General features: G+C 37.5%; 13 protein-coding genes across 13 annotated transcripts; 6 read left to right on the top strand and 7 right to left on the bottom strand.

Annotated features, from left to right (window-relative positions):
• Positions 1 to 6: 6 nt before the first annotated feature.
• C9374_003903 (uncharacterized protein) lies at positions 7 to 2,835 on the bottom strand (the record flags this gene model as incomplete). The annotated part of the gene is made up of 1 exon (XM_044693483.1): positions 7 to 2,835. One exon carries the CDS (start codon positions 2,833 to 2,835, stop codon positions 7 to 9), a length of 2,829 nt encoding a protein of 942 aa, XP_044556033.1.
• A 160-nt stretch (positions 2,836 to 2,995) lies between these two features.
• On the bottom strand, positions 2,996 to 5,245 carry C9374_003902 (uncharacterized protein; the record flags this gene model as incomplete). Its single annotated transcript, XM_044693482.1, has 1 exon — positions 2,996 to 5,245. One exon carries the CDS (start codon positions 5,243 to 5,245, stop codon positions 2,996 to 2,998), a length of 2,250 nt encoding a protein of 749 aa, XP_044556032.1.
• Positions 5,246 to 5,358: 113 nt separating this feature from the next.
• On the bottom strand, positions 5,359 to 7,353 carry C9374_003901 (uncharacterized protein; the record flags this gene model as incomplete). Its single annotated transcript, XM_044693481.1, has 2 exons — positions 5,359 to 6,273; positions 6,334 to 7,353. 2 exons carry the CDS (start codon positions 7,351 to 7,353, stop codon positions 5,359 to 5,361), a joined length of 1,935 nt encoding a protein of 644 aa, XP_044556031.1.
• Positions 7,354 to 7,688: 335 nt separating this feature from the next.
• Positions 7,689 to 8,339, top strand: C9374_003900 (uncharacterized protein; the record flags this gene model as incomplete). The annotated part of the gene is made up of 1 exon (XM_044693480.1): positions 7,689 to 8,339. One exon carries the CDS (start codon positions 7,689 to 7,691, stop codon positions 8,337 to 8,339), a length of 651 nt encoding a protein of 216 aa, XP_044556030.1.
• Positions 8,340 to 8,470: 131 nt separating this feature from the next.
• C9374_003899 (uncharacterized protein) lies at positions 8,471 to 9,519 on the bottom strand (the record flags this gene model as incomplete). Its single annotated transcript, XM_044693477.1, has 2 exons — positions 8,471 to 9,129; positions 9,216 to 9,519. The coding sequence occupies 2 exons, from the start codon at positions 9,517 to 9,519 to the stop codon at positions 8,471 to 8,473; spliced, it is 963 nt and encodes a 320-aa protein (XP_044556029.1).
• Positions 9,520 to 9,898: 379 nt separating this feature from the next.
• Positions 9,899 to 11,182, top strand: C9374_003898 (uncharacterized protein; the record flags this gene model as incomplete). Its single annotated transcript, XM_044693476.1, has 1 exon — positions 9,899 to 11,182. One exon carries the CDS (start codon positions 9,899 to 9,901, stop codon positions 11,180 to 11,182), a length of 1,284 nt encoding a protein of 427 aa, XP_044556028.1.
• A 493-nt stretch (positions 11,183 to 11,675) lies between these two features.
• Positions 11,676 to 13,341, top strand: C9374_003897 (uncharacterized protein; the record flags this gene model as incomplete). The annotated part of the gene is made up of 3 exons (XM_044693475.1): positions 11,676 to 12,400; positions 12,455 to 12,923; positions 12,967 to 13,341. The coding sequence occupies 3 exons, from the start codon at positions 11,676 to 11,678 to the stop codon at positions 13,339 to 13,341; spliced, it is 1,569 nt and encodes a 522-aa protein (XP_044556027.1).
• Positions 13,342 to 13,633: 292 nt separating this feature from the next.
• Positions 13,634 to 15,151, top strand: C9374_003896 (uncharacterized protein; the record flags this gene model as incomplete). Its single annotated transcript, XM_044693474.1, has 1 exon — positions 13,634 to 15,151. The coding sequence occupies one exon, from the start codon at positions 13,634 to 13,636 to the stop codon at positions 15,149 to 15,151; it is 1,518 nt and encodes a 505-aa protein (XP_044556026.1).
• A 92-nt stretch (positions 15,152 to 15,243) lies between these two features.
• Positions 15,244 to 16,059, top strand: C9374_003895 (uncharacterized protein; the record flags this gene model as incomplete). Its single annotated transcript, XM_044693473.1, has 1 exon — positions 15,244 to 16,059. The coding sequence occupies one exon, from the start codon at positions 15,244 to 15,246 to the stop codon at positions 16,057 to 16,059; it is 816 nt and encodes a 271-aa protein (XP_044556025.1).
• A 157-nt stretch (positions 16,060 to 16,216) lies between these two features.
• On the top strand, positions 16,217 to 17,557 carry C9374_003894 (uncharacterized protein; the record flags this gene model as incomplete). The annotated part of the gene is made up of 1 exon (XM_044693472.1): positions 16,217 to 17,557. One exon carries the CDS (start codon positions 16,217 to 16,219, stop codon positions 17,555 to 17,557), a length of 1,341 nt encoding a protein of 446 aa, XP_044556024.1.
• A 200-nt stretch (positions 17,558 to 17,757) lies between these two features.
• C9374_003893 (uncharacterized protein) lies at positions 17,758 to 18,408 on the bottom strand (the record flags this gene model as incomplete). The annotated part of the gene is made up of 1 exon (XM_044693471.1): positions 17,758 to 18,408. One exon carries the CDS (start codon positions 18,406 to 18,408, stop codon positions 17,758 to 17,760), a length of 651 nt encoding a protein of 216 aa, XP_044556023.1.
• Positions 18,409 to 18,751: 343 nt separating this feature from the next.
• C9374_003892 (uncharacterized protein) lies at positions 18,752 to 19,738 on the bottom strand (the record flags this gene model as incomplete). Its single annotated transcript, XM_044693470.1, has 1 exon — positions 18,752 to 19,738. The coding sequence occupies one exon, from the start codon at positions 19,736 to 19,738 to the stop codon at positions 18,752 to 18,754; it is 987 nt and encodes a 328-aa protein (XP_044556022.1).
• A 1,167-nt stretch (positions 19,739 to 20,905) lies between these two features.
• On the bottom strand, positions 20,906 to 21,709 carry C9374_003891 (uncharacterized protein; the record flags this gene model as incomplete). Its single annotated transcript, XM_044693469.1, has 1 exon — positions 20,906 to 21,709. The coding sequence occupies one exon, from the start codon at positions 21,707 to 21,709 to the stop codon at positions 20,906 to 20,908; it is 804 nt and encodes a 267-aa protein (XP_044556021.1).
• Positions 21,710 to 22,097: the final 388 nt, after the last annotated feature.

Raw genomic sequence — 22,097 nt, 5'->3', positions numbered from 1 at the left:
CACCTTTTACTTGTTCGAGTTCAAGGCTGTCAATACTAAATTTTCTGGAGTCAATAAAGTGAGTAATTTGGAATTGGAAATTAAATTCTCTCCTTCCTCATCCTCTGACATTTTGAACACAGTATTTGGTCGTTCTAATTTTTCAAAACATTGCACAAAGAGTTGTGTCATTTCGTGAGTCTTGTCTAAATGGATCATCTTGGTCAATTGTCTTGATTGCTGTTCTTCTTTCTTTGTTTGACTCTTACTAGCGAAAGAATAGTATTTACATTTGCTTAGTTCCAAAATTAGAGTGTTGTGATTGCCAGTGGCACCTCCACCGTCACTGCTATCACTTGCTGATGATGATCGTCTTGAAGAAGGTGTTGAATTCTTAGAAGTAGGGGTACTAGTCGTAGTGGAAACAGCATTATGAATAGGTAAAAGTGGTACTTTCTGTGAAGTATGAAGAGAGACATTATGATTGTCACAATAGTAAATTTCATAGACATGTCTAGTATCGACAATTTCATTCCTCGCAATATCTGACGGAGAAGAAATGACATGTTTGTCCTTCTTACGAGGTGTCAATAATTTCAAAAAATTCCCAACGGCACTCGAATCGACTTCATTCTTTGGTTTGAGAATGGTTTTTGTTTTTGAAGCAACCACAATCAAGACATCATTCAACACATGAATTTCCATCGATGGAATGGATGTCACAGAGGATGAACCAGTTCGAGGAGTCAACAAACCACTATTACTGCTTGGTGAAGCTGATCCGTCATTGTCACTTCCACTGTTAATCACCAAAGGTGTGACTTTGAATGATCCAATCACTTTGCGATAAGGTTGAACCACATAGGGAATGAGTCCATCTTGTTGTTCTTGCTTAAATAATGGCACTTTCTTATTGAGCTCTTCTTGCAAGTTCACTACTAACATTTGTGATTGATATTCCTTCACAAATGCATTCACTTTGAATGTAATCTTTTCCAATTCTTTCACACATTGTTCAATTTCTTTAAATTGATGAGGTGACTCGTTTAAATTGGTGCATTTAGCAAGTTGTTTCATTAATAGAACATAACGAGGTAATCTCTGAGGAATCATGACTGAAAGCGATGCCAAATCCAGTGAATTTGCAGGTTTCAACTGAGTTTTTGCCAATCTCAAATTTGTTTGAAATTCTGGATATTGATTACTCAATTCATTGACATTCATTCGACATTGATTAAATTTTGAAATGTAAAAGGCATACATAGTGAATGCGTGCATAAACTTGTTGAAACATTTTTCAGCAATGTTGCAATCTTCACGCACTTGTTTCAAATCATATCCAAAATTTTCAACAGCACCATTATTGGTCATCAAGTCACCAGAAGATGATGATCCAGTACGGATGTGACGAGCAGGTGATCTCGTACCTGGTGGTATCGGTAATGGTCGACTCGTTGGAATGCTCTCACTATATGATGATGAAGATGTTAATAATAAACTCGAAAGTGATCCATTACTCGTATTGACACCATGAATATTACCACTTCCACTATGGCTACCATTACTACTACTAGAAGCATTGTTTGTTGACTTGTTAAATAAACTTCCAATCACATTCATGCTATATCGATAGACATTGTATAAAAATCGATCTTTGGCATGCCATCCTAAAATTTCACTTTCCAAACATTTTAACAATTCCTGATTCAATTTGTAAATATTTTCAAGTTCAGGAGGAATGAGCACCATGGTACTATCTTTGAGAGTGTGAATGGATTTGAAATCAATAATGGAACGCTCTGCTGTGGTTTTTGATTCTTGTCCTTCTTCTTCTTCTTGTGAATCCATATACTTGGTTTTCGTTCCATTTGAAGATGCAGTTGTTGTGGTTGTTGTGGTTGTTGTTGTTGACATCGTTGTAGATCCACTAGGATGATTATTATTATTGCTATTATGATTATTACTATGATGATTCAATGAACTCGTGGTTGTTGTGGTTTTCACAGTACTAGTGTGAGTACTAGTACTACGTGTAATTTCCAACTGATACGACGTCTCTCCCTTCTCCAATGGTAAATAATACTGTTCATACAATACTTTCAAATATTCACAATATTGTCTCTCACTCACAAGTATTTCATAGAGAGTGGCCAATCGTTGTTTTCGCATCGTTTCACGTTTCTCATTTTCACTCGCACGTTCCTTGTATTTTCGTTGAATGAGTGAGTAACACATCTTCACGAGCGCGAGTACAATCATGAGAGAAAGAGCATAGAGAGCCAATGACCAATGATGATGAGTGATGTTTTTCAATAATGATGATGAGAATGACCATAAGGTTGCTCCGAAACCATGATATTGATGAAACAAGGGTAAGAGGAGATTTTGATAGGCAACGAGTAGATATTCATAGAGAGAGAGGAAACATTGTGCGAGAATGGACAAGAGAGTTTGGAACAAGTCATAGAAAGAGGTACTCCATGTGTTTGTTGATGTTGAAGTATTCGTTAGTCTTGAAAACCAGGAATTGGATGATGATTCTGCTGCATGGATGAAGAAAAACGATGGACAAGTTCGTTCCGATAGGGATGATGATGATGAATGATGATCATCATTATTTTGGATAAAACTCAACAAAAAGAAGAATAAAAGAAGAAATGAAATAATGAACAAGAGGAGAGAATAATTATTGTGGAGTGAAGAATATCTGTGAGGAGAGGTTTTGGATGATTTTGGAATGAATAATGAATACTTGTTCGTTTCGGTCGTCGTCATGGAAGGGAAGAGTGAAAGGCTGTTGTGATAACAGCAGTTAGGAGCAGCATTCATGAGTTGTGGTGAATATTCTTCTCTCATGGTTGCTGATTCATTGTTTTTCTTTTATGTGATGTTTGACGTTTGAAATGCCAAGTTGGACATCTCATTTCGTTGAATTTTGTGTCCAACAATTCGTTTTTTGAGTGTATGAATAATGGAACCACACTTCAGAAGTGATGCTCTATGTTTTACTGTTGATTTATTGTGAACTGAAAATCATACAATGGTCCATTGAGAGCAAAACCTCTTTAGGGAGTGAACGTTTTTCTGCCTCGAGTTCAGTGTGAAATGTCTTTGAAAAATCTCTTCGTATTCTCTCCACTCGTTTAGTTGCCAAGAATTTTCGAACCAGCGCTTGAATTTTGGTTGCAGCATGATGTTTTAAATACTCAATTTGCTCAACTTGCATCAACTGCAACATTTCGTTTCGTAGTTGATCTTGTAATAAACGTAGTTTCCTTCGAGCCAAAACCATTCTAAAGAAAGCCTGGAGAGTTATAATGGCAGCTAATCTTTTCTTTTCTTGCATTTCTCTTGAGAATGTTGAAGCTTTTGCAGTGACAGGCCTAGATAATCTTAGAGGAGAGGAGGTACACTTGGATTCGAAATTATTATCCACTATGTGTTGTTGATCGCTCAGAATTGATGAATGAATGGACCTTGAGCTTTCACTAACGTTGGTGGTACTAGGGCGAGAAAGATTGAGCGGAGACAATTTGATGGGACTCCCTGCTTTGACAGAAGATGGTGTACTGTTGAGAGAAATAGGTACAAACATTGATGGAAAGTAATCACTCCGGCTCTCGCTACTTTCTGAAGATGCATTACTGGATTCGTTATTGTTCATGAGAGGTGAAAGAAATAATTTTGATGATTTCAATGTGTGCAAAGCATAATCGAGGGATTCTGAGATGGACTGTTTTTGAGATCGAACCATGTTTTCGTGAAGCAAAATTCTAGAATACATGGGATCGCATTTCAACAACGGAAGTATGGAAACCAATTTCTTCACCTTTAGGTATTCATCTTCATTGACGTTGGCTGATTGAAGGATTTGTTGCTTTTGACTTTCCTTAATTACGAAATGTATGGCCTTGTTCAAAGTCATGATGTAGTAGTTGTCATTTTTGAATGGACTTGTTTCCTTCTCTTTTTTTGATTCAAGCTCGTTAGATCCGTCCTCTTGCTCACAAAATTTGTTCATTAAGGAATGGATGGAGATGTTGCAATCATTCATTGGAATGGCTTCACATTTCAGAGAAACTGCTTTGAACACGTTTATCATGTGTTTTAGCCATCTTTTTTCAATGATAATGTCGTGGTGTGATGAGACGTGTTGATTCATCATGTCAACGGCTTGAAATATAAAATACCGACTCTTAATGCACCAATCATGGCTGACATCGTTTCTCATCGAACGGTCAGAGGTGCTTTTTTCATACAATGCCACCCCATAGTTAAACATATTGAAACACTTGTTGATGATTAAAAAATACTCGTTTTCACAAATAAATGTTAATATTCTGTTAAAATAGTCAAGCGTGTTGCTTTGAACGTAAACATTATCAGCCTGTTGTGCAAAAAGGTACAAATTATTTTCGTAATGTTCAATGGCCTCGTCGTACTTGTTACAATACATGCATGAAGTTGCAAGGGCCTGTAGAATATACTGAGAGTAAATGACACACCCTGTTTGACTATATTCGTGAAACGACTCCTTGCAACACGAATGGACAAGTTTGTATTTCTTTCTCTTTCTGTAGTAGTTGCTTTTTGAAACATTGATCAATGAACTGAAAAATTGAGCTAGCTGAGGATTTCGTAGTTTTCTTAACATTAGCGGTCCGACTTTAAGAAGTTCCATGCTATTGTGATAACTTTGATATTGTGTCGAAAGTATTGTTGAATAATTCAATACCACAGTTAAAAATAATGCAATTAAGGAATTGAGAATGAATAATCTATCATCACCGTCAGAGCTTGCTAATGTTTTTCTTTCAATCAATTCCTGTAAAGTGGTTAAACACTCTTTAAAATTGGCATTGGAATATTCTAAAAAAGACTGCTGCAGTAATTCGATGTTGGTAGGTGTTGTCTCCTTAGCTTGCTGCTTTTTCTCGGACGTGGTCTTTGAGATAGGCCTTCCATACACTGTTTTAACGCGTGGGATCACGACATGACGGTCCATTGCATTTGGATCCAATTGATATTCAAAATCCAATAACATTCCCCAAATTGTTTTGTCTATGGATAAATAGCTGTACCCATAAAGCCATAAAGGTTCAATAGGTGATGCTGGACCAAAATTCCAATCCTCTCGTTTCAATGTCTCATTACCATCATCAGCAAGAGGTGTAATTTGTTGGGACGAATAGGTGTGTTGTTTACTTTGATAACGTCGGAACGCTTTCTGATGCTTGCTGGTTTGATAGGAAAATGATGATTTCATTTTCGGGGTTACCTCTAGTTTCAATTTTCGATAGAGGTTCCTATGAACTTTTCATAACAGCCCTTGTTGGTCAGAGTTTTAGGTTATTTTTTGAGGTGAAAATTTTAATAAATCTATCTCTTAACACTCGTGGTGGTGGTTAGGTTGCTGTTCGAGTTCACATTAAGGGATTGAGTCTTCTCGCCTGAAGAGAGTATGTTGTTGTTGTCTTCACCATTGGTATTACTGCTACTACTATTAGATATTATGGATGAAGCATCTCCTACATTACTTCGACTAAAATCTCCACTTTGACTTCGAGAGCTTCTATTACTAGATTTTCTTTCAAAGTTGATAATAAACTCGTTTTGCACAACTCCATCGACCATTTCCTCGAGATAGTCGAACAATGGAACATAGACAGTGCTATCAATTCCATGTGAGTCCATAATGTGCCTCATATTAGCCATATCATGATAATAAACAAAGAGTCTACTACTTATATAGAACCCAATGAAAACGTCAATCGAGTAGTGTTCATGTGCAGCCAATACGAAAAAGGCACCAAAGCAATTCAACACCCATGTGATGATATGTAGACCCTTCCAATTCTTTGGTGTATATTCGTTAATGGTGTAGTTCAATAAGGTAATAATACTGACATGACCACTGAACATGTAGTCTCCACAAGTTTTGACATTCATAATACTCAATCCAAATCCTAAGGTAATTTCAATTGCTCGATTCATCTTCTCCTCAAACGTCAGTGTGATATTTGCTGCACGAGATTTCATACATTCGCTTGTTAAGTGACTACCAGGAACACTCAGTGATGTGATAAACATGGTGAGACATCTCAATAAAAATACAGTGCCAATAATCACAAATAATCTTCTCACAATAATTCCTCTGTACTTGTGGAATAATATAATAAATAGAACAATTAATGCCAATATTAGGCAAATAAGTTCTGAAATTGCAAAAGCGCTTGGAATGAGAGGAACATTATCTAAAATGATATCAGGTAGTGGAGGATAATCTTGTGGTACCTATTGAGATGTGTGCATTAGCAATTTGAAATAAAAATTTTCATTAATTCTTCTACTTACTCTTTCATGAACGACCACCATGGTCACGCTTGTGCAAAATATGGACAACATCAAGTAAAAAAAGGATACAATCACCTTGGTAATCATTGATCCCCAGCTCTCTCCCTGTGAATGTTCATCCAATATCTTGATTTCACTTGGAAGAATTTGTTTAATAAATTGAGGAATTGAGGGTGGAAGCGAAGACAGAATCTTTTTTGAGAGTGGGGTGGGTGTATACACCACTGGTGTTTCTCCTAATGTGTGTAATAAGAGAGGAGATGGAGGTGGCATGGATGGTGAAGTTGGAGTTTTGTGACTTGGACTATAGTGTGGTGTTGACGAATGATGATGGTGAGGCATCACAGAGGGTAACGTGGTTGGTGACTTGTTTCCCATCGTCGATGAGTGGGAATGGTGATGTGTAAGGAAATGATGGTGGTGTTGATGACCATGAGTTGAGGTCAACATGTGCTGAGATTTTGGTTCATCCTGATGATGACGAGCCACAACGGAAATGTGAGGCAATACTGATTTACCATTCATGGTTGGGGCTGTTGTTGACAACTCATTATCAGCACCATCCTCACTATGAGGAAGGCCAAATAACACATTCAATTCATGTTTCAAATGTACTAAATCATGTAAAGTATCAATATTCAATCGGTCATTCAATTTCAATTGTAAATCCGAACAACCATGACTCGCAACAGAATTCTGGTTTGAATACAACCACAAATAATACAGAGACAAGCCATCAACCTTCTCAGTTTCAAACGAATGCAACATGCTGCGAGGAAAATGTTTGGATTCGAGAAAGGACTGAACTTGTTCCACAGACCACTCCATCACAGCCTTGTGGTTTGAATGATTTACATCGGAAGAAGAAACATGTTGCTCCGAAGTGATTGATGTTGTTGCTGGAAATTGGCAGCCATTCTTGCTATTTACAGTCGGGATATTCAGAGATAAATTTCTCTCATCATTCTCTTTGGTTGGGATGGTGGATGCCGAGTGGATGATAGGACTCGAGTGGGACATTTGTTTTTGAGAGGGCTCTTTCAGGAAAATTCTGCACCTATTGGACGCCGCTGTGATAATTGAAACAAAGATAGACCAGGTTGCAGCTGTTCTATCTGGCTCATCATGGTTTGATGACGAAGCACGTTACCGTTTCCGACCTCATAAGGTATTAAAAAATACAAAATCACCCTCGTTGGATTAACGTTTAATTTTCTGAAAGGGTGAACAACATCATTTGCTTCATCACTCTTCCCAACATTTTTGTTTTTTGGTTTGATTTGAAACGTTATCATAAGAAAAGAGCAACCACAGTATCTCGGACGCCGTTACAAAAACTTCTCGAATTCAGCAAAATGAAACTACTTGCAATTAATGTTTTATATCGACCAAATGATAGTGGGTCATCATCATCAAGCAGCAACACTACAAAATCGATCATTCTTTCAGGCTACGATGATTTATCATCCTTTGGATTCTTTCAACGTTCTACTGTTCGTGAATATATTGTTTTTATAAGCAGAGTATTATCGGACAAGAATCCGCCTGGCACAAGACAACAAGTGATAAAGGATGAATATACTTGTTATGTACAAACTCGGATTGATTCACAATTGAGTGCTGTCATTGTTTGTGATGCCGAATATCCTTCACGAGTTGCATTTTCGTTATTATACAAAGTTTTGACCGAATTCGAAAAGAAATATCCAAAATCTGTGTATTTGAACTCTCCATCAATTCTCCAATCAGATTATCAACTTCAATTAGAGTCAATTAACGACTACCTTGTAAAATATCAAGATCCTAACAAAGCAGATGAATTACTAAAAATTAAAACGGACTTGGAGGAAACAAAAACAATCATGAATCAAGTGCTAGAGAAAATGTTCGAGCGCGAAGACGATTTGAAAAATTTGGTAGGAATGAGCGACGATTTATCCATGAGTTCTAGAGCATTCTACACAGCTGCACAAGGAGAAAATGGTGGCTGTTGCCTATTAATGTAAATATTTACCACACGTCATTTGTGTGACAACAGGAGTGCCAAAAACCAGCTTGTGCGATTTTTCACATTTTGTTCCAAGTTTACTACTGGTGATTAACTCAAATACATGTGCTCGAATTTTAATGTAAACCCTTAATTCTGTTTTGCATTCAAATATTCATAGACCATTTTGAAAATGTCAGTCAAGGACAGCAATGCAATAACTTCCATATCATCATTCATGACGAAAAGACGATGAACTCTATCTTGCAACAAGCGTTGAATGACATCTCCAACAGTATGAGTTTCAATCTTACAGAAAACAAGGGATGACACCGATGATCCATTCTTTTCCCTTGATTTTCTTTGGAATTCCAAAACAGGAGATGCCAAATGGTGATAATCTTCGTCAATGAATCCTTGCAAATCACTTGCTGATAAGCAACCAATTAATTTTCCATCCTTCTCACTCAACACACCGACTGCACTCAAACCGTTATCACTAATGACTTTGATAGCATCAATGGCCAATTGAGATTCTTTGACATTGATAACTTTTTGAGTACTAGTCCTGTTTGCTAGAACTTGTTTCAATGTTTGTTTTTTAAAATCAGTAAATAGCTGAGCATTATCTTTCAAATCAATATTCTTGAATAAATATTGGAAAAGAGTCATTTGAGAGCAAACTGCAATGACATTGTTATTTTCATCCATAATTGGAATACGGTGAACACCATTTGAAAACTCTTTCAAAAGTTGCATGAGAGAATCCGTAGTCTTCATTGGAATGTATGGATTTTTGCCTGACATGTCTATTTCCATGGAATGCATGACAACAATAGAGTTTCATTTGTAAAATATTTAGGGAAATTGATTGAAAATCATTCATTGTACTTACTGATAACGCTTCCAACTTGTTCAACATCAAAAGAAAACTGTAATAAGTAATTCTTGAATTGGGAATGGTCGCTATTATCAAAGTAGGTCTGTGTTGTAAAAGTAGCACAGTCCAATACATCAATCAGGCCAATACATGAATTGGTAGAAGGATCATATACGGGTGCGCTCAAAATATGATTATTGGCTAATATTAACAAGGCTTCCTTCAAGGAAACGTCCTTACGTAGAGAAACGATGGGACGGGATTCAAGTGTTGAAACAATGTCGGCAAGTGTGTTGGTATCAAGAGGTCGGATAGCCATTTAAAAGTGTACAAATTATGTTCGGATTAAGCTGGTATCAATGAATCAAATGCAAGAGGGTTGAAAATTTGGTATGTTGGTGCGTCGGTACCTGATTGTGTGGAGATTTTTGCGTTGAGACAGATGTTGTGGGCACTGGCGACTAATTTGTGGGCAATTTTTTCTGATTTTTTTAAATAAATTTTTTTAAAATGCACAAATTTGGACGTGAGTGGGCAAGTAAACCATTTTCGACCTTGTTGTGTTGTTGCGGGAGACATCAGTCCCTGTTCAACGATTAAGGAACATCAGCAGATTCAATCATGCTGTCGGCTGCATGTTTCTTCTTCACACATTTTTCAAAGTTTTCTCCACCTCGACATTTTCCACTCTCACAAAAATGCTGCGACTCGTTCTCTCACTTCTCTCTCTTTCGCAGCACTTGATTTTCATGGTCTCATTCCATGTGGCTGTGTTCATCTTCTCCATCTATCGTTTTGTGATTCAACTCTACCGAAAATATTTCCATCATCATCACAAAACTGCTGCAGTTGATCATGACGGAAAGCAAACATCGAATCATGCCATTGTGTGGAATAAACTCATTCGTCTCGCTGTTGGTCACAATTTAAAATCCGTGGCCTCTTTCCGACAAGCTTCGAGACGATACGTTCCATTGTTGTATCCTCCTCTTCAAGCTCCATACTTTGGATGTGCTGAGAAGGTAGAAAAGATTGACAAGTTGAGAAATTCTTATTGGATCACTATGAAGAAACATCAAAGACACCAACAACAAAATACTCTTCACTCCACACGAAAAGTAATGCTCTTCATTCATGGCGGTGGGTTCATTAGTGGACACCCCATAGGTCTTGATGCTCAGTCTGTTCTCTTTTCCATTAATGATTTTAACAAGTCTCATTCATCCTCGTCAAATACTGTGAAATGCAGCCATGTACTATCTGTCGAATATCGTTTGAATGAAGACCCAAAATCATATGCAACCATGGATCGAAATGCTTTGTGTGAATCTTTGGACGATCAATTACAAGATTGTTTTGATTGTTTCATGTATTTGATTGAAGAATTGAAAATTCCTGCCAAAGACATTATTTTAGGAGGTTATTCAGCAGGTGCCAATCATTGCATGAGTTTGATTTTACACAAGTTATTGCCCATGGTCTTGAGAAAGGACAACAGTACTCTTCATTCGAGTCCAGTAGTTTGGCCCATTCATTCAGTTTCTCTCTTTTCAGCTCCTTGCGATATTTCAAATACAATTATTAGCAATGATCAATGGAGACAAGAGAATGTTCTGGTGTTGACTAAGGGAATGGTGGATCTCATTCATATGTGTGTCACTGTACAAGACAAATTGAAATATTCCATTCTCAAGAATATTAAGGACATGGAAGAAGAATATGGCGATGATGAAGTTTGGAATGCACTATTCCAAACGAAACGATGGATCATTAACTACAGCAATCATGAAGAATTAACACCTGGAAATGAATACCTCGTCAATCTATTCCAAAAGAATGTTCAAAAGTTAGCAGACACCAATCCACATGTCATTTGCACTGTCGTGAATGAAAATCATCAAATGCATTGCTACACGACAGGATACAGTGTATTACCTGAAGCAAAACGATCCATGAAGACCATTATGAATAGTTGTTTTTAAAATTGATTTAAATTATTTTCATCATTGATGATGCACGTATCATGTTGTTCTTTCTTATTGTTGAATTCTTCATGCATTGGCAGAAAATTGGCAGAATTGAATGGTAATTTTCAAAAGACACACAGACAGTAGGTACCAAATCGGTTTGAGAGAGGAGAAACGGGACCACCCTCACACCCTTATTTACAAAATATTTTTGCCATTTCTGAAAAAAGTATCGTTGCTATTGACTGCAACAGGACCCTAGAAGGAGTGTTTCTCGTCTTCTGTCGAACCTTTGTTCTGAAGGCTTGTACGTTCGGGTCGAAAGCAAGCCTTCTTCTTGTACCATCAATACAACAAAGAGTGTTTTAACAATATTCGTACTCAACTAGTTAGATGGTGCGGAAAGATGAATACAACAACGACATCTTTTGAGAATAGAAATAATGATTCTTTTCCCCATGAGACACAAACAAGCAACCATCATCATAACCAAGACACGACCATCATCATGAGCGACGATTTTGACCCAACCACGGTCATTATTGAAGCAGAAACCATTCATCATCTACCCCTCAGAACCAGCGATCTTCCTTCTCCTGTAGAAATAAAACCTCCTCCACTGATGGTGCCGCCACATCATCCACAAGTGCAGGTTCCATCACATCATCATCATATCATCCATAATAACATCTCATCATGCTCAGAGCATTCAAATGCTGCTGATTGTACAGCAAGTCAATTAACCTTTTCTCAGGATACACATTTATTGAGCAAGCAAAAGCATTCGTTACCAGAGTGTGAACAATTTACCAGATCCTCCATTCCCTTCAATTCTTCCACACGTTCATCCAGAATAGACCCAACAATTCATGCTCGTAGCTCCGTTCGACATGAAGTTCCCATTGCTTTGAATTATTGCCAACAAAAACAGCGATCAACCACCAATGTACGTGGTTCTTCCCTTAACAACTCTCCAACCCAAACAAACTCTCAAACCCTCTCGCCTCTAATTGCTACACCATCACCAATGTTTTTGAATCCGTTCCAAGTATTCGACAAAATGAAACAAGAAGGTATAAGGAAATCAAAGTTAGCCTTCGACCAAATAATTATACTTTCGTTATTTGCTGGGTGCTTTACTGGAATTGGTGGAGCTTTATCCTTGCTGACAGCTGGCAACAGTCCAACCTTGGAAACTGAAAATCCTGGACTTCAAAAATTTTTCTTTGGAGCGTAAGTAATACTGGCTTTTGTTAAGGGCTCTTTTACATCAAGACAAAATTACAGAGTCTTCCCAATTGGAATGATTTTTACAATTTTGTTTGGAGCAGAATTATTTTCAACAAACTCCCTCACTGTTTTTATTGGACTTCTCTCTCGAAAATGGAAGAGCAAGAAATTTATTTTGCAATATTTACAATTTTCCAAGAACTTGTGCCTGTCCTACATTTTTAACATGGTAGGAGCTTTCATGGTTGCGTATTTCTTTCTTTATTTGACACAACCTTGTTGCGACGTCCCATGGATCACATTTGCTAAAAAGGTGGCCCTCTCAAAAGTTTCCAAGTCTTTTGGACAACTTGTGTTGCTGGGAGTTATTTGCAACATGATGCTCACATTAGCAATCTACATTTCGTTTGCAGCCACTACAGTAGAAGGAAAAATTATTGGAATTTGGTTTCCTGTCATGGGCTTTGTTGCCAGTGGATTTGAGCATTGTGTGGCCAATGCATTCTTCATTCCTCTTGGAATGTTGGTAAGTGTTTTTGCGTGGTTAATTGCTAACATCATGTCACAAGTTTGGTGAAGACATCTCTGTACAGGCTTTTCTTATTCAAAATTTATTACCCACAACCATTGGAAACATCATTGGTGGGTCGTTCATTGTTGGATTACTTCTGTACTATGTGCATGATTTGAGACATCGTAATAGGAGATTTCTTTTCAACACCTTCGAGAGAATTTGGCGTTACCTTAAACAACGACACTTCAATCATTCGTTGACACGCAGCAGTAGCACAACCCCTCTTTCAAGCACAACGGTAGGAACCAGCCATTTAGGTTTCAGTGACTCTTCAAAGAGAACAGATAGCCCTTCCACCCAACAACATTCTTCCTTAGAATTGCCTGACGAGGTTGAGATGGTCGATGTTGTTGGGAGTAATAACGTGTAAAAGTGCTGCAGTCAATTTTTGTTTTTTCCAAATTGAACTCGACAAGATAAAATATTCGTTGTTACATCGTTTGTGGGCAATTCGTTATTGAGTTTGGTCATGTTCCACAAGAATTTTTTGGAACTCTCAAGATAATCATGAGGACGGATGCCAACCACACAACAAATCTTGTATTCAAGCAAGAAAAAGAACAACACCGCTCGCTCCGATTAGAGTTCAGTAGAATTTGTGCCAATCATCAACTCAATTCAACCTTTGTTGTACATTCACCGTTCTCTTGTAAATAATTTTCATGCCCTCCATACCTGCAGCTTTGGCACTCCGATTCGTTTCTCGGAAAGAAACTAATTCAATTTCTTCATTGGATGACGAAGAGGAACGCCGATTCAAGAACAATCTGGACGACAATACACGATATAATCATCACGACAACAACAACACGTCTTCATCTCCCGAAAATGATTCATCATCAGCATCCTCAGCTACTTCATCCTATTGCCCGTTACTTACATCACCCTCCTGCGTTCATTACGGATATCTGTTCAAACGAGGTTTGAAAAACAAGAAATGGCAAAAGCGATTCTTTTTACTCTATGCCGATGGTTTTATGTTGTACTACAAATCTCAGCAAGATATTATTCTGAATAGTGAACATCCGAGAGGAGTCATATATTTGAAACCACAAAAGCAAGTATTCATTTCAAAACAATCGAGTGATGTTCCGAACTCGAAAACATCCAACAACACTCTGGATGAGGAAAATTCGAATAGTAATAATAGCAACAATCATTCATCATCATCACTTCATGGGTTTGTACTCACTGTATGTAGCAGAAGGTACTCCCTAGCATGTGAATACGAACAAGATAAAAACGAATGGATTGAAAAGATTACAATGGTAGCTTATAATGCGGACAACGCATCCTCAGTTATCGCAAATCAATACAGTAATGTCACAAGCACATCACCTCCCACAACTTTACCTTCTGCCAACATGAATTCTAACCACACAACAACTAACGCATTGTCTTCTTCTTCTAATACACACATAGCTCAATCAAGACGAAGGCTTTATGGAGATGCTGAACGAGTGAGTGAAAGCGTCGATCAATTGGAACGAGAAGGAATATTTAAGGTTTTGCAAGGAATTGAACGTCTTGAGAATTTAATGAAATTATTGAACAATGAACGCAATAATGAGGAACTTGACAGCGTATTTTCATCCAGGACTCTAACAGATCATTCACAGTTACCTTATTATTGTAACAATTTTTCACACCAGAGCCAACAACACACCACGAATCCATATTCAAATTATGAAGATCAAAATGCAACAGTGATAGACATAAATAGTCATCCAACAGAGAGATTACAAGTTTTAAATGAATATCTTTTAAATCAATCAAGTCAACGCTTGAAAGAGGTATACAGGTTTATGCAGTCAAATAAGAGCAACAATACTCATTCAGAAACGACAACAAAGAATGGCCGTTGTGAAGAGCAACCACACAACAAGACTCTTGAGGAAGAAAATGAAAAACTTAAGGCCAAAATTCGACAGCTCACCCTCGACAATCAACAACTTCAGGATAAAAACGATGAATTTACCAAGCATAAGCAACTACTAGTGAAGGAAGTTAAGAAATTGCGAGGAATTATCAAAGAGTGTGGTAGTAGTAACACTACAGATTCCAACCATCATCCAACGATTGACGTCACTAAAAATCATGGCCGTACATTTGCACGGTCTGATAACGAGACAGATCGTAACAACAGTACGAGCAGTAACAGCAGTACAGATGAAGATTAATAATTACAATCGGTTTTGTAATCTTTCAATACCTTGTGTGTCACGTCGACAGCAACAATTTCAAAAAAATACAACGACCACCCACACACCCAATGTCGTCGACCAACAACGCCACACTCCCATCATCTTCTTCTTCGGAGGCACAGCTAACCGACACGGATCCACTCTTTCACAACACCTTTTCATCCCAAAATTCCTATGAACATGAAATTTCCGACTTGTTTACATCTCTCAAAAACTCCACACCTAACAGCAACAACTCTTTCACAAGATCCGATTTGGACAATTATTCTAAATTGCTACAAAAATTGAGACAAAATATTCAATTGTATGAAATGAATGAATCTTCGTCATCATCGAGCAAACAAGTCAACGCTCAACAATACAAACAACAATTAAAATACTATCAAAATAGATACAATGTGTTAGAGAGACAATATTTATTAAGTCAACATGTGATTGGAGGAAGTAGTACGAGTTCAAATAATAATATTGGTAGTGACAATGATGATGAATTTGATGATGACAATATTGATTTGGAATACGGTGGTGGATTTAACATATCCAACAACAAGAATAGTAGAAATACCAATAAGCATTTCATTGAAACTCAACGATTACTCGAATCGAGTAGTGACAGTTTACAAAGATCTCTTCAAATGATGGATGAAACAGAACAATTAGGATCAGAAACATTACAAGTATTGGGTGCACAAAAATCTCAAATGCAAGAAACGAAACATAAATTGAGAGGTGTTCAAGGAGATTTGAAAATTAGTGAACAATTAATTGGTAGTATGACTTGTAGAAATTATATCATTATGGGTGTGGTTGGATTATTGGGAGTCATTGTCATTGTATTAATTGGTTTGATGATTTATGGATGGGTGAGCAAGTTGAAACAATAATAAATTTTAACCAATTGACTTGTAGAAATTATATCATCATCCTTTGATATTCAAATTCTAGCAATTGGTTAACATAATTTTCACAAATTTCAATTCGAAAAATATGAAGTCTGGAGAGTTCAAGTTCAGAGTTTAACCCTTCTTCCACAACAAAAAAATGTCATCACTAGAAATTCCACTCCCGTCTCAAGCCAACATGTTTTCACAACTCCCGACAGAGCTCATACTCGATCATGTGTGTCCCTATTTTTCTGACAATGGTTTACTACTTTATTTCAGATCGATGAACAAATTATTTGATCATGTCATTACGAGCATTCATGTAAAAACTCTACTTGTCAAGAATCATTTTGAATATCAATTGATACCTCCTGTTTCATCATTTTTAGAATTGATTCGTAAATTACAAAAATTGGAATATATTTTGACATCTAGTGTACATACGATCAATTTTCTTCAATGTCCTTTAAAAGATTATTTGGAACAAGTGTGTGAAGCTTGTCCAAATTTGAAAAAAGTTGAACCAACTCTATTTCAGCAATATAGTCATTCCAATATGCAAGTGATTACTAAATATTGTAAGAATTATGAAGTCATTGATTGTTACCATGCTCGAGATTTGCCCGAAAATTCCAATCGATTTGCAATATTCAACTTGCATCAGTGTGAAAACATAGCATTCATTAAGAATTTACATCATGTCTCGACTGTGAACATTGAATGCTGGAATGATACTGTCCCATTACAAGAATGGTTCAGTCACATCAATAATGAATTGGAATTTCGAATTTCACATAACGCATCCATTGAAAAACATTCTTTACCACTTCTTCCAGAATCCACTCATGTTGCATTCACTCGATATCCAGAACAAGTGATGATTCAAACAATATTTCAATATTCTGCGTTTTTCAATGATTCTTTGATTCATTCTAGTGACTCGTTGAATATTCATCCAAATATTTTCTTTTCCATCCATGTGGAGCACCGCATTCGATATTTGAAAATTGAAATTTTGAGACAATGTAAAACCATCATTCTCTCTGGTTCGTGTCAGGATGTTCAGGATGTTCTCAATCATGATTACTTCCTTGAACATGCTCCTCATTTAGAAGAACTCGATTTGAGTGCCTTATTTATCGACTGGTTTGAACCAAGACCACATCAAGAACATGGTGCGAAACCAATCACACACTCGAAAAAGAGGAGCACACCCATACTAGAGAGTCCTTGTATGAAACAGAATTTAGAATTAGCCATTCAGTATCGAATCAAGTTGGTGGAATTGATGACTCGATGTGAGAGCTTGCAACGCGTTCGAATTGGTATTCCAATCACTGTTTTGATCACATGTGGACCATTATTGAAAGATAGTTTGTGTCATGAAAATTTGGATCGAATGATCAAATTGGATTGGATTCCTAGAAATGAGTTTTATGCAGTGGTGAATTCTGAGAGTCGATGTCCACATGTATTGTTGAAGAGAAGAAGAAAGTAATAATTGAGATTGTATTAATTTTGTAAAGAGTTCTTGTGATACAAATCACGAAAAGATCCATAAAGCAATACAACAACAAGAAGATTTAAGTGTTCATTCAATTGATTTCAACGTTACAATGACATTTGGAACTCTTTTCAAAACTTCCCAGTGGTCATTTAACAGCAACTAATTTTCAAGGTGCATTGGTTCATGAAACATTACAACAGAGAACATTGAGCCTTTGAATTCAATTTCATCTTTGGCATTCGAATCTTCTTCTTTTTCAATGTTTGTGAGTTCTTGTCCTGTACCTTTACGACTTCCTCTTCATCGTCACTCACACCATTCATTTCATCAATTTCATATCCATCCACTAACTTGACCACCGTCTCAAAGATGGTTGTAATATTCACATTCTCTTTGGCAGAAGCTTCGACATATTTACAATATTGACCCATTTTCTTTGCAGATTCCAAACATTCTTCCTTGGAAATGGCTCTTTCACTCACTAAATCACACTTATTTCCTACAAGTACCACTGGCACGTCATCTCTATCTTTGGATCGTTGTAATTGTTCATGCATTTCAAGTGCATCTACCAATGAAGAAGGATCTGTCAAGTCAAAAACAAAAACAAATCCATCTCCAGTTCGCATATAAGAATCACGCATGGCTGAATATTCTTGTTGACCTGCCGTGTCGAGAATGTCCAAGACTCGAACTTTTTGATCGACTTCGAGATGTTTTCGATAGGAATCTTCGATGGTTGGGTCGTAACGTTGGACAAATGTGCCCTGAATGAATTGGATGGTGATGCAGCTTTTACCACAACCACCTGAACCCATCACGCAAATCTTTAAATCGCTCATTGTTATATTGTTGTGTATAATATTCAACGTGGTGTTTCGTTCGTTTTTTTTTGTTGATTGGTTGAGTTTTGGCATGTGAACAAGGAACTTGAGCAAAATTCGTGCATGAAAATGGATGAACCAGGAACATTTGGGAGTTGGATGAAAAAAGTGTCATGTTCCATGCTGGTAATGTTTGTATTTGGTTTTTTCATGGACCAACTTGTAACCACAAAGAGAAGAATCCATCAATATTTACATTTCACTCAGAACAATGCAATCAACATGGGTTTATTTTACAACAATCTTTCAATATTTACATTTTGCTCGGAAAGACGTTGTAATCAACATGGTCCTTGTTCACTTATTTGTAAATATCGACCTTTCTTGGCTTTCTTCTCTTACACACCTTCTTCTTCAATTTACAAATTCTCTTTCCGCGAGCACGTCTCTTACAAATCTTTCTTCCTTTGGTGTATTTGTAATTTTTACACACTCTTCTTCCCTTAGATCTTATTTTACAAATCTTGTAATGCTTTTTGTGCACACACTTGGCAGGATAGGTCTTTTTACGATAACAATACTTCTTCTTCTTGTGGAGACAACACTTCTTCACATACTTGTGATGCTTACAATATCTCTTGTATCCATGTTTGGCACAATACTTCTTGTACTTGTGTCTGACACATTTAGTACCATACTTGTAGTGTTTACAGTAATGACGAGTCTTCTTCTTGATGCACTTCTTCTTGTAGCCAGTGATACGGCATTTACGAACATATCTGCATTTTCTTGGAGCATAGGAATCGACATACTTGTCACACTTCTTCTTCTTGTAACACTTCTTGATTGGGTATTTCTTGTATCCTTTACAAATCTTCTTCTTACCCCAAGCAGTGCATTTCTTGTACTTTTTAGTGTAGGCACAATACTTTTTACGAGCATGTCTCTTACAGTATTTACGAGTTCCATAAGAATCACAGACTTTGTAAGATCTATGCTTGGCACAATACTTCTTGTACTTGTGTTTGACGCAACGAGTGTATGGCTTGCTGTACTTGTCACACTTCCAATACTTTTTGTACTTTTTGCAACGACCCTTTCCAACAACTGCATACTTGTCACAATACTTTTTACGACCGACAACTCTGTGCTTGAGACATTTTCCACGCAAATACTTGTGCAAGATGCACTTTTTGCGACAATACTTTTTAGGACGAGGTTTGTAAGGGTCTGGCTTGTACGTGTCTGGTTTGTAAGGATCTGGTTTGTAAGAATCAGCTCCTGCAACATAGACAGCTGCGAAGAGGAGAAGAGCACACAGCAAGATTAGAGAAAGTTTTTTCATCATGATGTTTTTGATTTTTTTCTTGTTGATCTTGGAGATGGAGTTCTGGGAATGGTCATTTATAGGTTTTGGCATTCGGTAATAGTGACCTTGAAACTGTCCATGAGGACATGAAAGGTGTTGTCGATACGTTGGTTAGTTTCCACAACAAGCATTCATTGGGAGAGTCTTGTGTCAAAAATGTCGTGGCGAGAATTTTAAATGGACTAAATTTGGAGGGAAAGGTGAATCAATGTTCATATCTTCATTCGAAGAGTGCACTCAGAATGCTTGGTTTTGCTTCCTGTCGATACTTTTTTGATTTCAGGCAAGAAGAAGATCATGTCACTTCTTTGAATCCTCGTCAAACATCCTTCCATGTTTGAAATCGATCATACATTTAACAAATCATTCACACCCATGTGTATTAAGGGAGAAATTAGGTTTTGGTGACTTTTGTGTCATGTCGTGCTCATTCATGTCTGCTTTTCAGTGGTTGGTCTGGTGGACAATGAGGTTTATGGTTCAGTAGAAGTTTGATCAGTCCTTTCTTCTCGTTTCTTAGTGAATTGTAAATGATTTGTGGTTTTGTTGAAGATCGCTCTTCTCACAGCTTTTTTAAGAATAGTTCATCATTTTACTGCATTTCACACTTGTGGACGTTGTAATATCACAATATCATATCAATGCCATTGTATTCTCGTGAGTGATTAATGATGAAGATAATCCAGAGTTCAATGAAAAATTAGTATTTAAATTCATGGATCATTTGGAAGAGTGACGTTGTGAATCTAAATGATTCCTTATCGTCATTCATACAAGACTTGCATTTGGCACATTGTACTTGATCCAAACCATGAACTTGTTATGAGAGAGAGCGCAACGAATTCCCTTGAACTCCACCAATACATGCCACAATAAAGACATGCTTGATTTTCATCGCTGAAAGGGTAGCCATGAACGGGACATCGATCTTCTTGAATGGCCTTTTCTCTGGAGGCGCTGCAATACTTGGCATGTTTTAAGGCACATGACAGACGTTGCGTGAAGCGAACGGTTTTCGTGGTGGTGGCAGTGGTGGAATCCACTTCATACAAGTGCTGAACATGTTGAAATGGCACTTCAATTTCATACGTGTAATCAACTGGGTTAGGACAGGACACACAAATTCCCTTTTCAATACGTGTCAATCTACGATTTCGCATGGCTGCATTCTCCTTTTCCACCTTTGCTTTGGTTCTCAACACGTCGAAAGTTCTTGATCAAGTGATAAACCGTCTTTTGGAAAGTGACAGCACCGTAAATACTCTCTCCCTTCTCATCCAACTGGGCAGTTAAATTGTCCACACTTGCTCGACGAGTTGCAGTGCATTGATCGTGAGGATAGATCTCTTCAAGCAACCACTGGAAAAATATTTTATATTTTTCAGCTTTATCAATGCCAAATGCTTTTGGAGGAGTGAAGGAGTGACCTTTGGGAGGTTTGGGAAGATTTTGATATTGTGGAGTGGTTGGTGCGAGGGTGAATCGACTCGACATGGATTTGAAGGGAGTGTATGAGGTGATGGATGTTGTGGGTGGAGTTTGTTTGGTTGGAGGCTTTTTTGGAGTGTTTGAGGATGGTGCAGCTCGTTTCGAGGAGGTTCCGCTTGGAGTCGAATCTTCCTTGTGAGAATGTTCTTCTTCGGAAAGGGTGGTCAAATCAATGGGAGCCTGTTCATGATGATTCATCCGAAATTGAGCTTGAAAGGTGGATGCATCCACAAGAGTATTTGGATTTTGGGGAGATTGATTCAGACATGAAGTGGAAGACACGGTAGAAGATGATGAACCCACCACCAAGGCATGTTGTTCAGATGTGGTAGAATGACTTTCATCACCCTCTTGAATGATGAAATCGTTGAGAGTGGTTGGAATCCAAGAGGTTGTGGATGCCTTCTTGTTGTTTTGATGAGAAGATGAAGATGGTTGAGTCCTTTTCTTGGACGGGCACATTGGATGAAAAACGAACAGTTGACAGATATACCAGCGGTTTTTTTGTTGTTTGAAAAGCGTGTATGTGGGGTTGTGGGAGGCTTGTTGAGGCTTATTCACACAAAATTCCCTCGCAAGTATAGATGAACAAGCCTTTGAAATTGTTGTAAGAAAATGCGAGGGAAATGTACAACAATACTATCAAGATTCAACGTCTCCCAACAAAGGCAAGTCTGAAATCTTCACCAGTCTAGATGTCAAGAATTCTGGACAGGTTGAAAAAATTCTTTTGCGGATTAGGAGAGAATGAAAAAATTCTTTTCAAAAGAATTTCAATCATGAAAAAATTGCGGATTAGGAGAATCGAACTCCTGACCTTAGGATTATGAGACCTACGCGCTGCCGACTG

This window comes from Naegleria lovaniensis (assembly GCF_003324165.1).
Source record: "Naegleria lovaniensis strain ATCC 30569 chromosome Unknown tig001, whole genome shotgun sequence".
In the NCBI taxonomy this organism is placed as follows: Eukaryota; Heterolobosea; class Eutetramitea; order Acrasida; family Naegleriidae; genus Naegleria; species Naegleria lovaniensis.
Note: the sequence above shows the minus strand (reverse complement) of the source record. Positions and strands in the feature narration are given on the sequence as shown.